This window comes from Saccopteryx bilineata, chromosome 7, assembly GCF_036850765.1.
Source record: "Saccopteryx bilineata isolate mSacBil1 chromosome 7, mSacBil1_pri_phased_curated, whole genome shotgun sequence".
Classification (NCBI taxonomy): Eukaryota; Metazoa; Chordata; class Mammalia; order Chiroptera; family Emballonuridae; genus Saccopteryx; species Saccopteryx bilineata.
The window spans coordinates 14686665-14710580 of NC_089496.1; the positions used below are offsets into that span (position 1 = coordinate 14686665).

Below are 23916 nucleotides of genomic sequence, written 5' to 3' on the forward strand. Positions count from 1 at the left end.
AGGCCGCCTGCCTTCCTTTCTTCCTTTTTCCCTCCCTCCCTCCCTCCCTCTTTCTCTCTTTCTTTTCTTTTCTTTCTTTCTTTCTTTCTTTCTTTCTTTCTTTCTTTCTTTCTTTCTTTCTTTCTTTCTTTCTTTCTTTCTTTCTCTTCTTTATCTTTTCCTCCCTCCCTTCCTCCATCCCTCCCTTCTTCTCTCCCTCCCTCCCTCCTTCCTTTCCTTCCTTCCCTTCCTTCCTTCCTTCCTTCCTTCCTTCCTTCCTTCCTTCCTTCCTTCCTTCCTTCCTTCCTTTTCTCTCTCTCTCTTCTTTTTTTTTAATCTTAAAGAAGCTAGATGAAAGAGTGGTAAACAATAAGGGATAAAGTAAACTTACTCTGAAGCATATTTGATAGAAGGCAGAAGTATGTGGCATTTTAAAGTTAATAAAAGGTTTTTTTAAAAGCAGGAAAAACCATATCTTAAGTAAAAGGGACACAAAATCCATAATTTTGGTCTAGAAAGGATAGATCAGTCATGAAAATGGGTGAAGCAAACTCAATCACGTTTTATTGATTTTAAAAACAACAGAATTTGAACCACATAAAAGTCACATTTTGTATTTGTCAAGAAAACTCACTGAAGAAAATGAATTAGCTTGACAGAAATGAACTTGCCTTGAAAGAAACAAATCATCCAACAACATCTGCATTAATAGAATACAAAAAAGCCAAATGTCACAAGTAGAGAATTTTTCCTGAGTAAAAGCTATGCTTAGCCTGACCTGTGGTGGCACAGTGGGTAAAGCGTCGACCTGGAAATACTGAGGTCGCCGGTTCGAAACCCTGGGCTTGCCTGATCAAGGCATATATGGGAGTTGATGCTTCCAGCTCCTCCCCTTTCTCTCTCTCTCTCTCTCTCTCTCTCTCTCTCTCTCTCTCTCTCCTTTCTCTCTCTCTGTCTCTCCCTCTCCTCTCTAAAATGAGTAAATAAATAAATAAGTAAATAAATAAAATAAAAAACCAATAAAAAAAAAAAAAAGCTATGCTTAGAAAGTTTTTTACTTTTTTGCCTTTTCTTAATTTATTTTCAGATTTATTTACAGAGTTTCAATTTATTTCCAGAAATAGATATTTAGGTTATATTCATAAGAAAATGATATTTTATTATAAATCCTTTCTTTCAATGGTATATAAATTATTGGACTTTATGACTGTCTAGTCTGATTCTGAATATTTATACTATCTAGATCTATATTTCTTTCTAAAACAGACACAGAAAGTTCCTCTGCCCAGGGTTGAAGCACCAACGCTCTCTACATGTCATCTGCAACTCTCAAGTCCCTTTTCCGAGAAACTCTCACTAGGGTCGTCTCTCCTTTTCGGACCCACAGTATGTTTTTTGTATCCCTCTGACCAGGATTCCTATCCTGGATTGTAAGATTTTAAAAAATGTCCTTAATGTATCCTCTACTACACTATAAACTACTTGAGAGAAGAAGCCATATCTGCTTTTTATTTACTGTATACATAAACTAATTATTGCTTAATATTTGAACAGTAAAAATAAATAAAACCAGAAATGGATATCACATGCTGACATTAGAGGATAAAATGGTTCTCTTTCTACTCGAGTGTTGCTTGGATTTTGGAATTTGAAAGTTCACCCTGGAGATTCTTCTACTTTATCTTGAACTCTTAATTGTGTACATAAGAACATTTAGTATCACCGAAATCCACATTCAGATGTACTCTCAAATGGTTCAGACTGACTGTAGCTCTGGGTTGACATGCCCATTTCTCCAAAGTTGGAAAAAATACAACTGCTAACAAATTCATGCATTCACTTATGAATTCAACAAATGAGTTTTGCTTTATTATTTCTTTGCCCTCAAATATCTCATGAAATTGCACCGAAATAGTCTTAGAAGAAGTGATTGGAATATAATAATGAGGTGACCCAATGACTCAGTAGTTACTTCAAAATATGATTCAAATCATCTGTCATTTCAGGTAAACCATTACCCTTTTTGTGCTTGGCAAAATGTAATAATTAGACACATTAAACTTAATGTTTTCTATGTAAAGAACTAATACAACATCTAATCACACCCATGGCTTTGAGGGGTACCTAGATTCAGTTTTTAAGTCAAGAAATTGACAGTACACAGTCTACATTAAGCCCAAGTCTCTAGTTAAACAAGGCTCAGTGATAGCTTAATGCTGCCAAAAAATTTAATTTCACGTAACTGCTCCAAGGGAGCATTAGCACCATTCCTCTTTGCACTACATAGACCCAAGTGAGGCATATTCCTATAACTTACCATATATTTGGATTCAATTCCAGTTGGTGGTAGGAATCAAAGTCATCTCGTAGGATAATACTGTCACTGTGTATTTCAGCTAAAAGAAAAAGATTTAGAAAAAATTATACTAAACAATAGATTTAGCTACACAAAAGGGTCAATGTGCTGCATTTATGAGAAATAATAGTGTTTTAAGTTAAAACTGAATTTTTAAATGAGCAGTTGGAGTATATTTGTTTTGCCATTTAAACTATCAAAAGAGAAGGGCTCTGCAGTTTAGACACAGAGAACTCTGGAAACCAGAGCCTCCAGAGAGAAACCAGAGCAGGGTGTCACCAGGCAGGACAGAAAGGCAGGAAGGCTAAGGCCAGCACTAACCTACTGGAAGAAGTCACACAAGATTTGCCCCTCATAACTTGACACGCCCAGAAGAGATTCAGGGTCTAACTCACTTTAAAGTACAGAAGGGTCAGAACATTCTATTTGTTGTCAGCTAGCATTGCTGGCAGTCACTAACTCATTTCCTCTTCTCTTTACAATCTCCCTCTTGACTTGGCTTGCTCCCTCTCATTCCCTATATTCACTCATTTTTATTTAATGTGTTTCAAATTAATTCACCCCCCCTCGGAGCCGCACAGGACAAATTATCTACATGAATAAATAAAACTCCCAAATAAAGTCATGTTAGAAGTCAGAAGGAATGCCAGGGAACCATCCATAGTTTCCAATGTATTATCCTACACTTGAGATTCTACTAAACACACTTTTTAGCTCCAGAAGAACTCTGGGCATGCTAAGAGCAAAGCCAGTTTTCATAAGCTCTTGAATATGTGATATTTCTACTGAATAGAGGGTAGATGAGTAAAAACAGTATTTCACAGTCAGCTACAATGTAAAGTGGATTCATTTTTTAAAAAAGATTTTATTTATTCATTTTAGAGAGAGAGAGAGAGAATAAAAGGTGAGAGGGGAGAAACAGGGAGCATAAATTTGTAGTTGCTTCTCATATATGTGCCTTGATTGGGCAAGCCTGGGGTTTTGAACCAGCAACCTCAGTGTTCCAGGACAACACCCACGGTGCCACCACAGGTCAGGCCCATTTTTAAGGTTGTGTGAGAAATGATAATTATTTCTATTTAAGTGATAAAAAATGAATTTTATATTTAAAACTCTCTCATATAATTCCCATGGTTTGCTTGGGAAGTTTGTTTCAGCTAATATAAATTCTCTGAGCCTGTACAATTATTTTGGAACTAGTTTATACATATGTTTTTTGGAAAAATTAAAATTATACGATTTTTAAATTTTATTTTATTTTATTTATATATTTTGTATTTTTCTGAAGTGAGAAGCAGGGAGGCAGAAAGACAGACTCTTGCATGAGCCCAACTGGGATCCACCCAGCATGCCCACCAGGAGGCGATGTTCTGCCCATCTGGGGCATTGCTCCACTGCAACCAAAGCCATTCTAGTGTCTCAGGCAGAGGCCATGAGGCCATGGAGCCATCCTCAGCTCCCAGGCCAACTTTGCTCCAATGGAGCCTTGGGGAAGAGAGAGACACAGAGAAAGTAGAGGGGGAAGAGTGGAGAAGCAAATAGGGCTTCTCCTATCTTCCTGGCATGGAATCGAACTCAGAACTTCCACATGCCAGGCTAATAATGCTCTACCGCTGAGCTAGCCAGCCAGGGCTGTGAAATTGTATGATTTTTAAAAAAATTAAATTTACTCGGGTGACAGTGACTAATAGGATCATATAGGTTTCACGTGTAGGTTCTATGATACATGATCTGTATATTGCATTGTGTGCCCACCACCAAAAGTCAAATCATCCTCCATCACAATATATTTGACCCCCTTTACCCTTTACTACCTCCCCACCTCCTTCCCTCTGGTAACCACCATACTGTTGTCTGTGTCTGTGAGTTTCAGTTTTATATCCCACATGAGTGAAATCATACAGTTCTTGGCTTTTTCTGACTAACTTATTTTGCTTAGCATAATATTCTCAAAGTCCATCCACATTGTTGCAAATGGCAGTATTTCATCTTTTCTTACGGCTGAGTAGTATTCCACAGTATAAATAGTTTATATTTATATATACACCATAATATATATATATATATATAAATATATGTGTGTGTATTCCATAGTATATGTGTGTATATGTGCGTGTGTGTGTATATATATATCTTCTTTATCTAATCATCTATCAAAGGACATCATGTTTTCATGTCTTAGCCACTGTGAATAACGCTTAAATGAACATAGCATGCATACATCTTTGTGAATAAATATTTTCAAGGTTTTTGGCTAGATACAGAGAAGAGGGATCAATGGGTCATATAATAACTTGATTCTTAATTTTTTGAAGAACCACCATTTTGTTAATTGGAGGATACATATGATCTAATTAATAAAAATAACCCCAAAACTTTTGCCAAGGGTGATATTTCACCTTCTTTGTTTGTTTCTTTGGCTCACTGAACTTACTGAGCAAATCTTCAGTGAACAAGAAAAAGAAATTTAACTCAAGATCGTTTGTTTCACAGAATGTTTTACAACAGCATGAGTAAGCTTCAGGGTCATTTTTTTTTATGTATTTATTGAAGTCCAACACTGCCATATCATTGACTGCACACCACAAATAGAATTCAGTTCATCCTCATAACAACCCTAGAAGTACGTACTACTATTACTTTTATTTTACAGAAGTGGAGTCCGAGGCACAAAGAAGTTAAATGACTTGCTTGATGTCACATGACTCCAAAGTGGTGAAGATGAGATGAGGCAGGGTGGCTCTGGAACCTGGACTCTTAACCACTCCTAACCCTGCATCTGGAGCTGTGGCCCGCCAAGCGTGGCACTCAAAAGATCATGAGTAAGTGAGCGGTGGTGATGTTACATGGTGCCATTTAACAAAGCAGTTCCAGTTTTTGAAGAAATGACTGAATTATTTCTCTTTTTACAACGCAATACTAATCTGAGCTAAAATCTCAAATCTGAAATGAGATAAATTCCTCCATACTCAGAGCTCCTTACTCATTGCTTCTCTGTTCTATTTATGACAGGGAGAAGAAGCAGGGAAAATTCAGCATGAGAACACTGTCAAATGGTCACACTCAGCAAGATCCTAAGGATGAATGCACTACCAGGTCTGAAAGTCCTTCCACTAGCCTGCAGCTGGGCAGCACGATCACCTCCTCGATGAGTTCCTGTGTTCCACTGTAATCCGGACCTGACTCTAATCTCAGTGAACAATTAGCAGATCAGAGGCTGAGAATTTCCTCACCTCTACATCATGTGCCCACACAGCCAGAGGAGGAAGACACGCAGATCTAGAACCAGGGTTAGTGATATCGGGGTCTTAAACACTTACCTAGATGTAGGTGCATAGTGGCCTCTGTTGGAGCTGAACCAAGAGAGAAAAAAGGGAAAAAGGATTGATTAGCATCAAAAGCAAAATCCAGTAATAAACAATCACAAATGCAATTACAAAATGTAATTCATATAAAAATGAAATGGGTAGAAGCTTTATAAAGGAGTAAGAAGAAAATGCCAATAAACATCTTCAAATAATATATGCAACTCTATTTAGTTATATTTAAAAGGAACACATTATTCTGAAAGTGAAAAGTAGAACCCTTCACACACAGGATACCTATTTAGTATTCAAGTTTAATCAGGTAACCTTTGAAACACACAATACAATGTGAAGGGACAGTTCATGAATAAGCCAAAAACCTTTTTTGAGCACTTATTACATGCCAGGGGCTGTTCTGGGTGTTAAGGAAATAAAGGAAAAAAGTACCATCCTGGTCCTTAAATAGTTTTCCATCTGGTGGAGACAAATACAATAGTGTCATAAGTGTGATGGTAGTGTTCAGAGGGTGCTGGGCCGAGGGAGGGGCTTGGGAGGGGTACTAATTCCAAGCTGACCAGGAGAAGAGGGTTGTCAGGAGAGGCTGCCCAGAGAGGATGACTTCTGTGCTGAGTTTGAAAGATTAGCAGGAGAGAGATAAGTGGGACGGGGGAGAGCTGCTTCTTTCTGGAGTGAAGGTGGAATGGCACAGAGAAGTGCGAGAAAGTGGCCTTCTGGGAGAACCACAAGTTCTTGACTGGATGAGCACTTAAGAGGAGGGACCAGAAAAGTAGTTGAGAGGAGTGAAAAGACAAGATCATTAAAGTGAGAAGGCAGATCATGCTAAGGAATGTGGACTTTACCATGGAAACATGATGATCTGAACATTATGAGCAAAGGGGTGGATGTTCAAATATGCATTTTAAGGAGGGACACTCTAACAGGAATTTGAAAATGAGGGACACTGCCCAATTAACACTTGGGTTATATATATTTTTTCTCAATAGACTTGCAAGCTTATCAAGTTAAGGAAATAAAGGAAAAAAGTACCATCTTGGTCCTTAAATAGTTTTCCACCTGGTGGAGACAAATACAATAGTGTCATAAGTATGATGGTAGTGTTCAGAGGGTGCTGGGCCGAGGGAGGGGCTCGGGAGGGGTACTAATTCCAAGCTGACCAGGAGAAGAGACTCAATAGACTTGCAAGCTTATCTAATTTTTAGATAGTGTATTGAAAATATTTCAATACACTATCTAAAAATTAGAATTCATGACAGAGATATTTTAAAATCTTGTATATCAGTTAAAGAATTTCAGCTAGATATGAAAAGGTTGGTTTCTATCATGACGGTCACATTAGGTGACAAGTCCAGACCTAAGAATGCTGCAAAGCTAGAAACTGATGTTTGTCATATTGCTTCACAGACACATGGTGCTCAGTCTTTTGGAATAGACTCTGTGGAAAGTGTCAAGAATATAGTTGTTAGTATACATCTAGCCTATATGTGCAAATGCTGAGTCATCGCCAGTTTATGGACATCTTCAAAAAACAGAAGAAAAACTTAATGACCTTGTGTTTTGTGTCAATAGTTATTGGTCAAGTCATAGGAGAGCTTTACAAAGACTCACTAAACTGTTACCCCTTTTTTAAGATTTTCTGGAAACAAGTATCATATAATTGCCAATTTTCCAATAATCAATGACAAAATCATAGCACAACGATGTATGTTCCCTCTACATCACCCTGTGTATGAATGAGCTGAATCTGAAGTTTCAAGGAAAGAGTTTATCTGCAAAGTAGTTAGAAAAGGAAGAGGATTCATGTCAAATTTGAAACCTCCAACGTACAAATAATCATTTTACATATTTTTCTAACATGAATCAATATGCTGATATTTTCTGATGATAATCAATATGAAGCATTTTAAAAAATTATCTGCAAAAAATTCCAAGAAAAATTTGAAGACTGTCTTGTTGATTTCGATAATTTTGGAGTTTCTTTTTCATTTATGCAATATCCCTGTGAGTCCTATGTTAATAATAGTAGACTGATACAAGAGTAAGTAAATTTACTTGGACAGATGTAGTTTTGAAACTGACATGCTTTTGTATCAAAGTGAGATGTACTCTTTTAAAAAAAGATGAACAAATATTGTTAAGGAGGATACAGATATTAAAGGAAAGTACTTTTTGATATTCAATTCAGTTATTGGAACACCTTTAAAAGTAGGTATAGAACACTTGAATATGTAAATCTAGTTTTCAACTGTAAATTTTATGAAATCTTAAAAGACTAAATATTCCAATACTTAAAATGTTCCATAAGTGTAAAATACATACTAGATTTCAGATACTTAGTACAAAAAATGTAAAATACCTTAATAGTTTTTACATTGACTACATTATATTGATATGTTCTATATTTTATATATTTTGTATTAAATAAAATACATTATTAATCTATTTCTTTTGCTTTTTAAATGTGGCTACTACAATATTTTAAATTATGCATAAGGCTCTCATAATACTTCTACTGGACAGTGTTGAACAGGAGTGAGGAGGGAGACCCGACTGGATGGTACCTAGGGAATAATGCCACACAGGAGGTGGAGGGGTCATGGACGAAGACGGAGGCTCTCGGCCAGAATGTAGGGTATAAAAAAGGTGAAATGAAGATGTAAATGTACATAAGGGACTGACGGAAGAAGAAGGGCTATTAAAGGAGACTGAGAAAGAGTGCGTTTCATGATGGAAATAAGGAAAAGAGCATTTTAAGACAGAAGGTTGCAACAGAAACCGAAACAGTCCTAATAAAAAGCTGATGTCTATTCAGACCATCTTGTTATCAAAGCACTGCGTTAAGAGGGTCTGTAGATGAACCAATGCAGTCTGGTCTTTCAGGCAGCAAGCTTAGCTTCTGTGCGGAATGCTCTTTCAGGAAACTTCACTGCAGAAACAAGATACACGATCTCGTAGCACCTTAGAGAGGAACAGTGCCAGAGGGGTTTTGGTTTTTGTTTGTTTGCTTTGTTCCTTAAGATATTGTGATAGTTTACTCTGTCCAAAGTTAGCTGCCTTACAGAAGAAGTTCTTTGTATTTATGACATTAATCTGTTAAAAAGGGGGTGGGGGGTAACACTAATATATTGATATATAAAAATAAAAACTTTTAAAACTGGAAAATAAGTTAAATTAAATGTAGAATTTATAGCAAATACAAATTAGTAATATTCACAAGTCAGTACAATGGTTAGATAACTATAACAAAATATCTGCAGAGATATTAATTAAGTTACCTGCTTGATTTTATTTATTTTTAATTCTTTTGTTTTTAAATTACAGTTTATATTCAGTATTATTCTGTATTAGTTTCAGATGTTCAGCAAAGTGGCTACAAAATCATGTACTTTACAGAGTGGTTACCTACTTGATTTTAAATAACGCTGATGATTAGGACCTGCACCCAATAAAGAGACAAGTTATAAGATGTTTACTCTACTTTTAACCCTTTGAGTAGTGAGTTTTTTTCGTGCTCGCTGATTCCCAGAAGTGAGTTTTTTTTCAAAAAATGGAAACTAGTTGTAGTTATAGTTTTATTAACTTAAAATCATGTCTGTTTGATAACTAATTTATGGAAACAAGAAGAACATACTAGTTGAAATTAGTTCCTTTACTGCTCCAGCACAAAGTTTAAAGACGTACATGTACGATCGTACTCGCGACGGTCAGGAGGCACGAGGATGTACATGAATGTTCGTACTACTCAAAAGGTTAAGGAGTCTATCCAAATCAATACTCACTTTTCCTAAATTACTTTGGCACATAGCATCTTACATGGAACCACCTACAACATAACCACAGGAGAGCTATTTAAGAAAGGCCCACAGAATCAGAATTTTTGGAAATGGAGGCTCCAAATTTGTATTCTTAAAATCTTCCCTAGCTGATTTTAATAGAAAGCCAATTTTTAAAACCACTGATCTTAATCACATAGTCCAGCCCTTATTTTATAGCATGAAGAACTGTTCTCTGTATTGAGTATATGTCTTTTCTTTGAAGAAAAAATAAGTTCCTCAAAGGAAGAAAATACATCTACACAAGACAGCAGCCTAAGCTGGTAATAGATTCTCAATAAATACTGAGTGAATTTAAAACTCTTTTTTAGTTGTAATATATTTTATGCTATTTTGGGAAATAAATAATTGAAGATCCAAAGCTTTGAAAAAATGTCAAAATATACTCACAATTTTGTCAAAAAGCTCTTTAATATAAGTAGTCTGGGTAGTTTGAACACCTAGTAAGTTTCCACCTGAATTTGATTTAACTAAACAAATTTAAATCATGTTTTAAAAATCACTAATTAGGAAAACTCTATTCAATATTCTTAACAAAAGTATCCTCTGTTTGAGATAACTAAACATTACATCTTCAAAAAAGGAAACATACTTAGTACACATTAAACTTGATAAAAGGAAAAGTACAAATTTCCTTGAACAATATTTACAAATGTATGGTGTAAATATGGTCCAAAATCTAGTAAAGTACCAGACTTGGAAAGCTAGTTGTAATCACCTCTCACCAAGTGGCTATATCAATCTACTTTTATGTAGTAAAACAAATTTTCTAAGCTAAAGGAAGTTCACCATCTTTTTCACATTTATCAGGGTAAATACATGCAGCAAAATTAGAATAAAAAGCCTGAAGAACTATAACGTAGTTCAGTGTCATTCATTACACTCCCGCTTGGATAGTACTTGCTTTGCCTCACACTGCTGACATGGACGAGTTACTAAATTTCTGAATGTAAAATTGGAAGAAAAGGTCTTTTCCTTTGTTAAATATAAAATACATACTTCAGAGAGGTCCTGATTTGTCAACCTTCCAAGCAACCCACTGGCATCCTCTAACTGTACCTTTCCTCGCTTTTGCTATTGAACTAGTTCTGACTCATCTTTCTAGATCTCTTGAATGTTGTTTTTTTTATTGCAAATTTTAATATTTGAGATGTATAAAGAATCCTTACATGCTATGTATATATAGTCACTATTTACATTTAACTACTAAAAATGGCTAATTACCTACTACCTGCAAAAGAGAAACTAGAGGAAAATAAGTATTCAATGAGAGGTCTAGCCATTTTCTAAGTCTGGAAATCAAAGCAATACTGATTTGTGCGGGGCCATTTATCCGCCCCCCCCCCCCCGCACTTCCGGAAGGGGCACCTCTTTCATTGGTGGTCAGTGAGAGGAGCATAGTTCCCATTGAAATACTGGTCAGTTTGTTGATTTAAATTTACTTGTTCTTTATTTTAAATATTGTATTTGTTCCCGTTTTGTTTTTTTACTTTAAAATAAGATATGTGCAGTGTGCATAGGGATTTGTTCATAGTTTTTTTTTATAGTCCGGCCCTCCAACGGTCTGAGGGACAGTGAACTGGCCCCCTGTGTAAAAAGTTTGGGGACCCCTGCTCTAAAGGTTGTTCTTTTGACAAAAGTGTTTTGTTTGAACTGACTTATTTTGGAAGGAAACTTTAGTAATTATGGAACCCCAAAATATATTTCATCCAACCTGTTATTCAGAACAAAGGACAGAGAGTTCAATATGCTGGGCAGAAAAAAAAGGATGCTTAAAAAACAAATTGAGGAAGTGGTTAATAAGCTCTGTGTTAATATTATTTATTACCTAAAATTAAAAAAGAGAAGACTTTGAGTCAGACAAGCAGCATATATATACATGGCAGGCACTTCTTACAAATGCAGGTATTGTGTTCTGCGAACTACATCTCCTGAATAGTTTTAGAATTCAAAGGCCCTCAGTAGTTTTGCCTCAGGTATCTCTCCATCTAATTTGAAATTCAAATGTGTAAAACTTCCAAAGCTAAATATGACAAATTAGACATGGCCCGGGAAGTTACCATTTAATGAGCTATGAACCTAGATTTTCATCTCCCCAGGAATAATTTCTTTATTACTTTTTGTATTTTATTGCAATAAAGCACCATTTGACCTTCAAGTATGATAATTAAGCTTCTAAAAATGTTATAAATTTAGAGTGAAAATAGTTCTCCCTGTGTTCAGGAATATCCTTATGATCAGTTTAAAAGATTACTTAATATTTCAAGACAGCTAAATTATACACTGAACCAGCAATATTCGGAAGTATTTTCCCTCTTCCCTTCCTCCCCTATTTCCCATCTCAATTTGATTTGTCTCATAACAACTTATCATCTCTCACATTATAAAATAAATGAAATAGGAGCCAAACTAAAATGTGTCTTTATAACCTACAAATGGGCAACAGAGAACTCTTTCAGGCAAGATTTATTCTACTATCAGCTGTCAATGATAAGACCTGAAACCCTAAAACTTAGGGTTTCCGCCTATGCTCATGCCCTAACCTTTTCTGGGGAGCTATCCACACATATTTCACAACTTTGCCTACGGTATAAATAAAATTTCTAAGTGAAAAATTATAACTCAAAACTACCATCTGAAATGCTGGTAATTATTATTTTTAAAACATTACTGTGGCTCTTTGGTCTTGGTGGCAGAAACGAGATGACAAGGGAACATCACTGCTCAGAAAGCGCTGCAACAAGACGCATGCGCAGTGCGGCCGAGGGGGCCATAAGCCACCACCGTCAGAAACCCACCTGCGCAACGTGGCTACCCTGCCAATAGAAGAGGAAGGACACCTGGAGTGCCAAGGCTGAACGGGCACAACCCTGGGACTGGTTGGATGAGGGAGCGACAAAGTGCACACCTCAGGGTCAGGCATGGATCCGTGCAGGAGCAACACCTAAACCCAAGAGGCAGCGTCCAGTTCCTCTTAAGGGTGGCAATGATTAGTCCTACATTAAATAGTCTAAGATATATATGTATATATATTAATTACTGTGTAGCAATTTTTTAAAAGTCTTAGACCTTTGAGAACTTGAAGAGATGAAATTCACAGAGGAAGCAGAGGAGAGGAATGGCAAGGATCAGTGGACCCCCAGTCTGAGTGTATATACATGGTTTTTAAGAAACATTCAGAGATAGGAAGGAAAAGTAGGATTATCATCATTGAATAGTAACAACAACAATACTAATACTAATACTAATACTAATACTAATACTAATACTAAGAACAGTAACAAGAAGAAACCTAATGCTAATGTTGCTAATGTTGGCAGAAATTTTCTGTAGGCCTACCAATAGCTATTTTACCTTTTTCATTTTAACTGGACTGGGGTCCCTAGTTAGAAGAATTTGTCTCAGTGTCCCCTGAAGCTTCCTGTAGGCAAAGGAATTAGGTTCTGTCCATAGGACGGTGAGAAGTGACCTGGGTCACTTTCAGGACTGGGTCATGTCCTCTAGATAAATGGGCATGCTTCTCTGACCCTTCACCCTTCCTGCTGCTAGAACATGTGAGCTGGAGCAGCCATCGGTCCCCTGGACGTGGAAGCTACATGATTACATGTTCTACACAGCACTGCCACGCCACCAGCCCTGGACCTACTACCTCCAGAATGGGTTATGGCTGAGAAATATACTTCTAGCTATTTAAGCCACCTATAGTTTGAGGGATTTGTCATGGAAGCTTGCTCTATTAAAAAGTTAACTTCCTGTTGGCTGGGGAAGAGGTCCTTTTGGGTAATGATATCCTTTATCTCAGTCACAACCTTAGAGGCCACAGTGGAAATCAGAGCTGGATAGATAGTGAGATCCTATTGTGTATCTCTGTACCCCAGTGCCTAGCACAATGTTTAGCACATAACTCCTCAAACAATGTTAGTTGACTGGTACTAGTAACCTCAGCAAGACAATATTGCTAAAACCATTGCTGTTAGAAAATTGTAATGTTCTCCTCTGTTCCCTCTTCTCTTAGTCACTGGTACACATGTTATCATCTGCATTTTACCTTACTTTTTGCTTTCCGTTATGTACCTAAGAATGAACATACAACTTGTCTTGTTCTAAAACAGATATGAGGCAGCTTACAAAAAACTGCAGAAAACTGAACAAGACAATAACGCACCTGGTTGAGATACGTATGCAACATGAATGTGGTAACATCTTAAGTTTGGTTCTAAAGCTATAAAGTTACAGAAATCAGAGTTCACACCATGAAATAACACACAGTGCTCAGGAGTATGGCGGCTATTTAAGGTACAGGGATTTGAGAAAACTTTCCCCTGTGGCTGCTTAGAAAAAGGGAGACTGAGCAATGCAATAAACATTATTTGAAATAACATCTATTCAGCTGTGATTTTGTAGAGCTATTCCTAATGAAGTCCATCAATGCATAGGGGAAAGTGCATAGTGCCTGAGTACAACTGTAAAAACAGTTCTGCGGGCGCAGGGTGGCCTGCAGTTAAAGAAGTAATAGTAATTTGACAATTTTGGAAAGGTATCCCTGCTGTATGTAGTTCACTCATTCCCGCAACTAATATTTGCGTGCCAGGCACTGTGCCTGGCTCTAGAAATATAAGAATGACACCATCTCTGCTTGATCAAGGGGTTCAGAGTGCAGTGGGAAATGCATGTGGAATACAATATGGTGAACTAAATTCAATTAGTAAGTATATGGTGGATTAGTCATAAAAATAAAGATGACAGGGGAGAGACTTGAGCTGGATCTTTAGGAATGAGTGCAATTTCATGGGTAAGACACAGGGGGAGAAAATGGGGAGGATATTTCAGGGAAGGGAATTGGCAAATATAAGCTACAGAGATGGGACAGGAATGCATGTCTGATGAAACCAGTGCTTATTATAGCTGAAGAAGAGGGTTTGGTGTTAGGTGAGGGTGGACAGTGTGGAGAGAGCCTAATGCAGTGATGAGGTTAGAGGGAAAGGCAGCACCAGGTCACGGGGGGCCATTTGTCCCAGGCTAAATGGGTCAGATGAAGGCAGTGATAGGGTTTGAGGCTGGCAGCTAAACAATGCAGTTTGTGTGGGGGCAGGGGTGGGCACGATGAGGGGTGTAGGGGTGTTACATTGAGTGGGACACTTAAAACCATGTCAACACAATAAATTAAAAACTAAATAAAAAAAAAACCCACAACAAACAAAAAACCACTTTGATAGATGTGTGGAAGACCCAAAACAAAGAAATGGTTGTTGGTGTGGAAAGAACAGTGGTGGCTTAAGAGATGTTAAGAATATAAAATAAATTGGTCTTAGACCAGGGGTCTCAAACTCAACTCAGCATGTGGGCCGCAGAGCAAGATCACAGCCGTTCGGCGGGCCGCACTAGGTCTACAAAAGGCAACTGTTACGCAACACTTTTCTCACTGCAGTTGAAAACAAAAAAAAAATCAGTACAACAAGCACAATCGTACATGCAGTTTACTCAGTGTCACAAAACGACCAGAAACTGTAGTTCGCATCACAACTGCTGTTAACTAAGCTAATATCTAGCTAGGATGCTAGAGAAATGAAAAATACAAGTAGGCCCCTAGGCTTACTTAATTTTATCCAAAATATTTTGAACTTCATGGATTAGTCTGCGGGCCACACAAAATTGTTCGGCGGGCCGTGAGTTTGAGACCCCTGTCTTAGACATATTGGGTATAGACATAGATGAAGAAATGAGGAAAGTAATGTTTATCTAGGTCTCTATTTAGTGACTGGGTTAATTAAGTCACTAACCAGAACTCCAGTAAAAGCGTCCATATTTGGGGAAAAATCAAGTTTAGTTTTAAATATATTGAACTCAAGGTGCCTAAATGACATCCAAATATAAGTGCCTAATAATAACAATGATAGCTAACATTTATAGGGATGCTAGCCGATATCGCATGCACATCATTATTGCATTTAATCCTCACAGCTTTACCATGTTCCTTCTGGGCAGAGAATAGTGTGCCACACTCTAGGAAATGGTAAGAAACAACCGAAAAGGTAGGTACTACTACTTTCCCTACTTTACAGTCAGAGAATTGAGATGACATAGCTATAAAGTTCCAGGGCAGAAGTTCGAACGCAAAGGGAGGCAGCGCCAGACTCCATGCTCTTAACGATGCTGCACTGCGGACTCTGAGAGCGGGATGTGAGAGGGAGGAGCTGATGGTTTGGGAAAGAGACCAGGAGCTGTAGAGCAAGTCCTCAGAGGAGATGGCAGGACTGCCAGTCTGCTGAGTTTTTCATTTTCTTTAATGTGATTTGGTCTTTCTCTTAGGTTGGATTAGAATATCTATACTATAAGCTAATAAGTAAAGGATATAAAATTGCCTTATTTGCCACACAATTCTCATGCATTTGGTACAGTGTCTACATGTGCCCCTGGGGACAAAGCACAATGTGTATTTATTAATATCAATGAATTGCAACCCTTAACATGAGTGTGAAAAATCTGTACTAATTATTATACTAAACAACTGAATTTTCAAGTATAAAAATAAGGATGAATTAAGAGGTTGCATGAAATACTATTTCATAAGCCAAATAAATGGTAATTTAATGGGTTTAACCACAGCTTTGCTGTTGTTCCCCCACGTAATTTTAAAGATCCAAACTTAGGCTTTGTCCTTCAAAATATGGGGGAATCCAGCAACTCGAATAGAAAGCGAACTTCTATATACATCCAAAAGAACTCAATGTCAAATTCTTATCAGGCGTAAATCTTGATGTTTTGACTTTGGACTAGATTAAGCTGTCAAACGGAAATGTATATAGCCCTGAAAACTGAAAAGAAGGCTGTTTAAATCAATGGTCAATCATCTTGGGGAAAACAGAACCAGTCCAAAACACCATTCCTTACAAAATTAAAAAAGTAGTCACACCCACTTGGAGCCAGGAGCAAGATATTTTATTGTGGCCCTGGGGAGTTGCCTCTTTGTCATCCTCCTTAATCTTGTCTGTTGTAAGAATCACTTAGGGATACTTTCTGCCCGCCACTGCCCAGGAGGGCTTCAATTCCTTCCCCTCTGGGGTGGTCTGTAAGACCCTGAAGTTAGATAGAGGGTTCCAGGAAGGTTTTAGCTGAGCCTCATAATTCAGCTCCTTCATTTGTAAACTACACCTCTCAGGGCTGTCAGGACCAGTGGCTAATTGCTAAACTGAATGTAAGCTACAAAACGGCCATGAGGAAGACAGGTGTCTTTGACCAGCAAAAGTTGTAATGTTGGGCCAAATTCAAGTGAAATATATCATTCTACTTCAACCATTAAAGTAAATGCGGTAAAACCCAGTTCTGACTATTTGTCAATTCTGACACGTTTAGTCTGAATTAATGAAAAAATTGCATTTTAGGGTACTGGAAAGACATTTAGTCAGATGAGCTATGGAGTGACCAAGGATCGCTGAGGGAAGCTTCTGGTACATCTAATCTACCAATCACATAGTATTTGGGTATAAAACCAATTTCCCCCACCCCAGCTTTATGGAGGTATAATTGACAAATAATGTTATATATTTAAGATATACAACTTGATGTTTTGATGTCTGTCTATACTGTGAAATAATCTATACTACCAAGCTGATTAACATATCTATCATCTCACATTAAAAGGTATTTTGCTGAAAAATATCAATATCGAGGTCGGGTAAACACCTCAGTCACTTTATGGGCTTGCTTCCCGAACCTCTGATGTTCATCCATCGCACAGTTTAAATAAATTTTCACCAATTCTTCTTACAGAAGGATTGAATGCCAGAGACTTTCCGCATGACAGAAAAACACCGCCGCCCGCTGTGACCCAAGGCCCTGTGAGAACACAGCCACTTCCCACCACCACGTCCCGAGGTGCTGAGCAGCAGCAACACTGCTGAACCCGGAAAGAAAGCAGACCGGCTCCAGCTGGAAGCCTGACCCCTTTCCTCCTGACATAAAACACCGGCCTCTGGTTATATCCACGTCCATCATCCCAACAACAGAGAAGTCCAGCATGGCTTATAAACGGCATGTGCTCTTTGGGGGCACTGTGGGCACGGCTGCTGGCTGCTGGTAAGCCTGCCATCTGGCCTTGCTAAATAATCAATGTGCGTGTTTGAAGAGGGTATGCTCAGAGGCTCGCAGGCCAGGGAATAGACCTTCACGCCGTCATTCTCCCTGCCCCAGCCTCTGCCATGGTCTGTGCTCAGGGGGACCACCAGCAGCTGTGCTGATACACTCGTGTCAGCTGTGCACTTGTGACTTGTGTTGCACAAGGGCTCTAAAAAGTGTATTGTCTTCCAGGCAGTCCACGGATTAAGGCAGTAGTGATGACCTTGTTTATTGAGGTTGTGGTTTCTGAGAATTTTACTATTTATTTATTTTTTAATTTAAGAATCTACTTGGTATCTAATGGAACCAAAATCAGGCTGTGAGTCCAGACATTTGGGTTCTAATCTGGCCACTTATGAGAAGTGCATATTTTGTCAAGTTAACTTTATTGGCTTCATCACTCATCTACAGACAAGGAATCTATGGTTCTAAGATCAGAGCATAAATTCAATACTATTCCTTATCCTCAGACAATACAGGGTGAAGCAAAAACATTATTATTTATTAATTATTGCTTTATTTTCAATATGTACAACTGTAAACCTACTTCTGCCGCACCCTGTAGAGAACAAACATTTTCAACGGGACTCCTTTTACGTGATTCTGAGGAATATGGATTGGGTCTCTAGCTCTCTCTAGATTGTTCAGTTATTCCTGCATAAGACTGTTCTCTAGTTCCATTCAAGTTTTTAGTCTATTCTGATACTGCTGCTATCCTTTGCTTTGATCACCTCCAATAGTGTTCATAAAACACTACACATTTGCCTTCAAAATCACTGAGTGATATTCTGGACAATCCCACAGATAGTGACATGGCCAGCTCCCTTACCTCCTTCCTGTTCTTTGCTGTGATGTCACCTCAGTGAAACTTGCCTGACTTGCTGCCTTATTTAAAATTGTACTCTGCCTCTTCCCCCAACCATGCAGTCATCCCCTGTTTAGTTTTTATTTTTCCCATAGCATTAGCCACCTCCTTCATGGTATCACATTTCATCACTTATTATGTCTCATATTCATCGTCTTCTCTCCACTGGAATGGAGACCCCAATAGAGCAAGGATCTTCTCTCTGTTCATGCATGTATCCCAAGATCTAGCCTAGAACAGTGCCTGGGCCGCACCAGGCATTCAATAATCCTTGTAAAGTACTGAATGTTAAATAAATTCACTTCTTTACTTTCTATAGCTGGTGAATAAACCTAAGCACCTTCCACTCTCAAAATAATTAGGAGTATACAATCTAGCAGCTCCCCACACCCATCCAGACTGGAGAGCAGAATGTCCTGCTTTGTCCTCTTTACTGAGACATGTCAGCAGAACTCAGGTGGAGATGTGTTTACAGTCACTTAGGACCTCAGAATTAAAGGTGAAGACCTAAAATCCCCGAACCTGGCTTATATCACAGGAGCACTGAGGGGATTCATTAGTGCTTAGATAGTAAACAATTTTCAGATTTCTTAAATTGATGGTTCATGTATTTTTCCACCTGAGGTTAGTGTTAAGACCACTGCTTTGGTTATAGCCACACTGCCTCACGATATTCCATGGCAAAGTTCAGGGTTAGAGAAGACTTTCTTAGGAAGGGCAGGGATTCTTCAATAGTAGCTGGCCAGGTAGCTTAGTTGGTTAGAGTGTTGTCCCATACACAAGGTTATAGGTTTAATCCCTGGTCAAGGCACACAGAAGAGTCAACCACTGAATGCATAAATAAGTGGAACAACAAATCAATGTTTTTCTCTCACTCTCTCTCTAAAACAAAAAAAACAATAAAAAATACTAAAATGTTTAAAGCTTAAGTCAACAATTATAAGAGTGCATTATGCCAAGCATTGCTGGATATTAAGGAAAACAAGTAATTAAGTCACAATTCCTGCCTTCAAGAAGCTTCCATTTGGGGATATGAGTATTTAAACAAATAATTATGATACAACAGAAATCAATCTCATTAAGAGAGTCAGGAAAGTCCTCACACAGGAGGAGCCAGGGAAACAGTAACTGAGAATTTTCCTTCAGTTCTTAGAAGTGATTTATTCCATCTGCCTCAGCAGACTTGTCCCTTTTTCTTAAGTACAACCCTATGGTATTTTAGGGGAAACTCGTGTTAATCTTTTATTTCTTTTTATATATTTTTCTGAAGTGAAAAGCAGGGAGGCAGAGAGATAGACTTCTGCATGCGCCTGACCAGGATCCACCTGGCATGCCCACCAGGGGGCAATGCTCAACCCATCTGGGGCGTTGCTCTGCTGTAACCGGAGCCATTCCAGCACCTCAGGCAGAGGCCATGGAGCCATCCTCAGCACCTGGGCCAAATTTGCTCCAGTGGAGCCTTGGCTGCAGGAGGGGAAGAGAGAGCTAGAGGAAAAGGAGAGGGGGAAGGGTGGAGAAGCAGATGGGCACTTCTCCTGTGTGCCCTGGCTGGGAATCAAATCTGGGACTTCCACATGCCGGGATGAAGCTCTACCGCTGAGCTAGCTGGCCAGGGCTTCATGTTAATCTTTTATAACCCAAACAACAGAAGTTTACTGTAAAAATCAGAAAGCACTGGCAAGTTTCAAGAATGAAATTAGACACAATATCATCACACTGATCTACTTGGGCTTTTTATTTCATACTGTCTGACCTTGATTAAAAATTTGCTCCAGAAAGAACCCTCCCCTTTGTCACTGACTGAGCCTATATGTGGTGCTAGCCTTAAGACTAAGTTCACACAGAGCCTGCAGCCAACCGACTTTCCCTATGATTCCAAAGTCCTCATAAAGCCCAATCCAAAAGTAAATGATTGCATATTAGCATTCTCTCCCGGCCTCAAGAAAAAAAAAATCACCCCCTGACATCCAGCAGCTGGCCTGGTACTTGACCCGTCTGAGCAGCCTGATGGGGATCGGAGCGTTTTCCTCAGAAGGAGGAAATACCTAACTAAGCAGGATGTGAAAGTCTGATTTAGCCTGATGAAGATGACCTGAGGGGTCGTCCAGGTACGAGAACTGGGAGGGTATGGGATGCAAAGAACACAGGTGATCAAGAGAGATGCATTCCAGGAAGCTCAAGGAGGAATGAGAGGCTGACAGAAGTGAGTGTGGGGGGGGATTAAGCCAGACTGTCATGGTTTTTCCTTGTACGCGGTGATAAGCAGTGGGATATTACTCTGAGGAAGAATATTGCCTCTGAGACACTGAAGGGTTTAAGTAGGGAATGACAGAAGCTTCGTTCCATTTTAGAAAGCTCATTAAATGGAGCAGTACTGGGCATGTAGAACACAGGGGCAAGGAAATGGGGCAGAATGTGAATAAGCAATTCCCACAGGAGGCAACATGAGCACGGGGACAGATCTAAGGCAAGTCAGCGAGAAGGGGACCGAGAGAGATGGAATCTTCCTTCCTTTATCTCACACCACTGCTGACCCTCAGGACTTGCTTTCTAGGATGCCTTTCATAAAGGCCAGAGGCAAACTTAGCTACTTCTGTGACCCTTGGCCTGCCATTCACAACCCAGCCCTCATGAACAGTAATGCGTCATTCTGGTTCTATATCCGTATTTAGCACTGTGAGTTACGACAGGGTCTTTCAGGTACTGATACATGTTTACAGAGAAAATCCTTTAGTGATATTTAAGGATCAAGATTCCAGGCTATCCAACACATCAATAAGTGTGTTTTCTGAACCTTTCTCCACTGCCTGCCCCCTTTTATATATTTATTGACTTTAGAGAGAGGAGAGACAAAGAGAGAAAGGCAGGGGGAACAGGAAGCATCAATTCATGTAGTTATTTCTCCTATGTGCCTTGACCAGACAAGCTCAGGGTTTTGAACTGGAGACATTTCAGGTCAACTGTTCTATCTACTGTGCCACCACAGATCAGGCCCTTTCACTTTTTCAATATGCTTAGCCAACAATACAATCTTATAATAGCTGTCCTCCAATTCCACAAAGAATAATGTGTTTTCATGAACTCAATCCTACCCACAGGGGCAGGGTGAAGGCTGGGGACCAGCCAGAGCTTGCAGTCCAGGCAGACAAGCACAGTCTCACCCTCGGGGAAGGTGCAGAGGCCCCGCTGACCAAGGTTTGCAGCCTAAGCATGGGAACACAGTCCCGCCCACAGAGGTGAGGCAGAAACTGTAGCGACCACCAAAGCAGGCCAGCACTGGCAATGCCCATGCCTGAAAGCCTGAGGCAGCAGCAGAGGGGTTCTACAAACTACACCTAGGGAACACAGAGGACACACCAATCGGACTCCTGTGGCCACACCCTTCTTACAACAGACAAAATAGGAAGGCAGAGAAATGTGACACAAATTAATCAACAAGAGAAATCCCCAATAAAAAATTTGAATAAGATGAAAATAACCAAATTATCAGATGCAGAGTTTAAAATAATGATCGTTAGGATGCTCAAAGATCTTAGAGTAACAATGGATAGACATAATGAGCACCTAAATAAAGAGATAGCAAGTATAAAAAAAGACATTGAAATAATAAAAAAACCCAGTCAGAAATGACAAATACAATATCAGAAATGAAGACCACCCTGCAAGAAATTAAAAGCAGGATGAATGAAGCTGAGGATCAAATCAGCGATTTAGAGAACAATATAAACGAAAGCATGAAAACAGAGCAGAAAATGAAAAGAGGCTCAAAAAGTCTGAGGAAACTCTAAGAGAGCTCTGTGACAACATGAAGAAAAATAACATTCACATCATAGGGTTCCTGAAGGAGAAGAGAAAGAACAAGCGATAGAATATCTGATTGAAGAAATCATAGCTGAACACTTCCCTAAATTGATGAAGGAAAAAGTCACAAGTTCAAGAACACAGAGAGTCCCATTAAGGATGAACCCAAAAAGGCCAACACCAAGACACATCATAATTAAAGTACAAAAGTTAAAAGATTAAGAAAGAACACTAAAAGCTGTAAGAGAAAAGCAGTCTATTACCTACAAAGGAGCCCCCATAAGGATGACATCTGACTTTTCAAAAGACACATTAGAGTCCAGAGGAAATGGCAAGAAATATTCAAAGTACTGCAAAACAAGAGCTTACAACCAAGACTTCTCTATCCAGTAAGGCTATCATTTAAAATTGAAGGAGAAATAAAAAGTTTCCCAGACAAACAAACAAACAAAAAACACTCAAAAAACTCAAGCAATTCATTACAACCAAACCAATGCTACAAGAAATGTTAAGAGGCCTGCTGTAAACAGAACAAAGGGTGGGGGGGGGGGGGAATCTAGTAAAAAAGAAATGTAGATTTAAATAATAAAATGTCAATAAAAAACTACATATCAATAATAACCTTAAATGTAAATGGATTAAATGCTCCAATCAAAAGACATTGGGTAGCTGCAGGGATAAGAAAACAGGATCCATACATATGCTGTCTACAAGAGACCCACCTCAGAACAAAAAATACACATAGACTAAAAGTAAAGGGATGGAAAAAATATTTCATGCAAATGGAAATAAAAAAATAGATGGGGTAGCAATACTTATATCTGAAAAACAGACTTTAAAACAAAGACTATAGTAAGAGGTAAAGAAGGTCATCACATAATAATAAAGGGAGCAATCCAAAATGAAGATATAACCATTATAATTATCTATGCACCTAATATAAAAGCACCTAAATATATAAAGCAGATTTTGATGGACTTAAGGGGAGAGATCAATAGCAATACTATAATAGTAGGAGATTTTAATACCCCACTAACATCACTGAATAGATCCTCAAGAAAGAAAATATAAAAAGAAACAGCAGACTTAAAGGACACACTCAATCAACCAAATTAAATAGATATTTTCAGAACCTTTCATCCTAAAGCAGCAGAATATACATTCTTTTCAAGTGCTCATGGTACATTCTCTAGGATAACACATGCTAGGACACAAAAAAGTCTCAACAAATTTAAGAAGATTGAAATCATATGAAGCATCTTCTTGGATAACAATGGCTTGAAACTAAAAGTCAACTACAATAAAAAAACTGAAAAACACTCATACACTTGCAAACTAAATAGCATGTTATTAAATAACAAATGGGTTAACAATGAGATCAAGGAAGAAATCAAAAATTTTCTTGAAACAAATGAAAATGAAAATACAACTCATAATTTATAGGACGCAGCAAAAACAGTCCTGAGAGGGAAGTTCATAACAGTACCGGCATACCTTTAGAAGCTAGAAAAAGCTCAAATAAACAATATAACCGTACATCTAAAAGAACTAGAAAAAGAACATCAAGTAAAACCCAGAAGAAGTAGAAGGAAGGAAATAATAAAGATCAGAGTGGAAATAAATGACATAGAGACTAAAAAAAAA

At 38.4% G+C, this 23916-nt stretch overlaps 1 protein-coding gene across 1 annotated transcript in view; it reads right to left on the bottom strand.

The window, feature by feature from the left end:
* Positions 1 to 23916, bottom strand: part of RELN (reelin) — a 673979-nt gene that overhangs the window by 371008 nt on the left and 279055 nt on the right. Inside the window, exons 5-6 of the mRNA XM_066238313.1 lie at positions 5656 to 5688; positions 2297 to 2375 (exon numbers count right to left, since the gene is read on the bottom strand). Of these exons, the coding sequence (XP_066094410.1) occupies positions 2297 to 2375; positions 5656 to 5688 (112 nt within the window). The remainder of the gene's footprint in view (positions 1 to 2296; positions 2376 to 5655; positions 5689 to 23916) is intronic.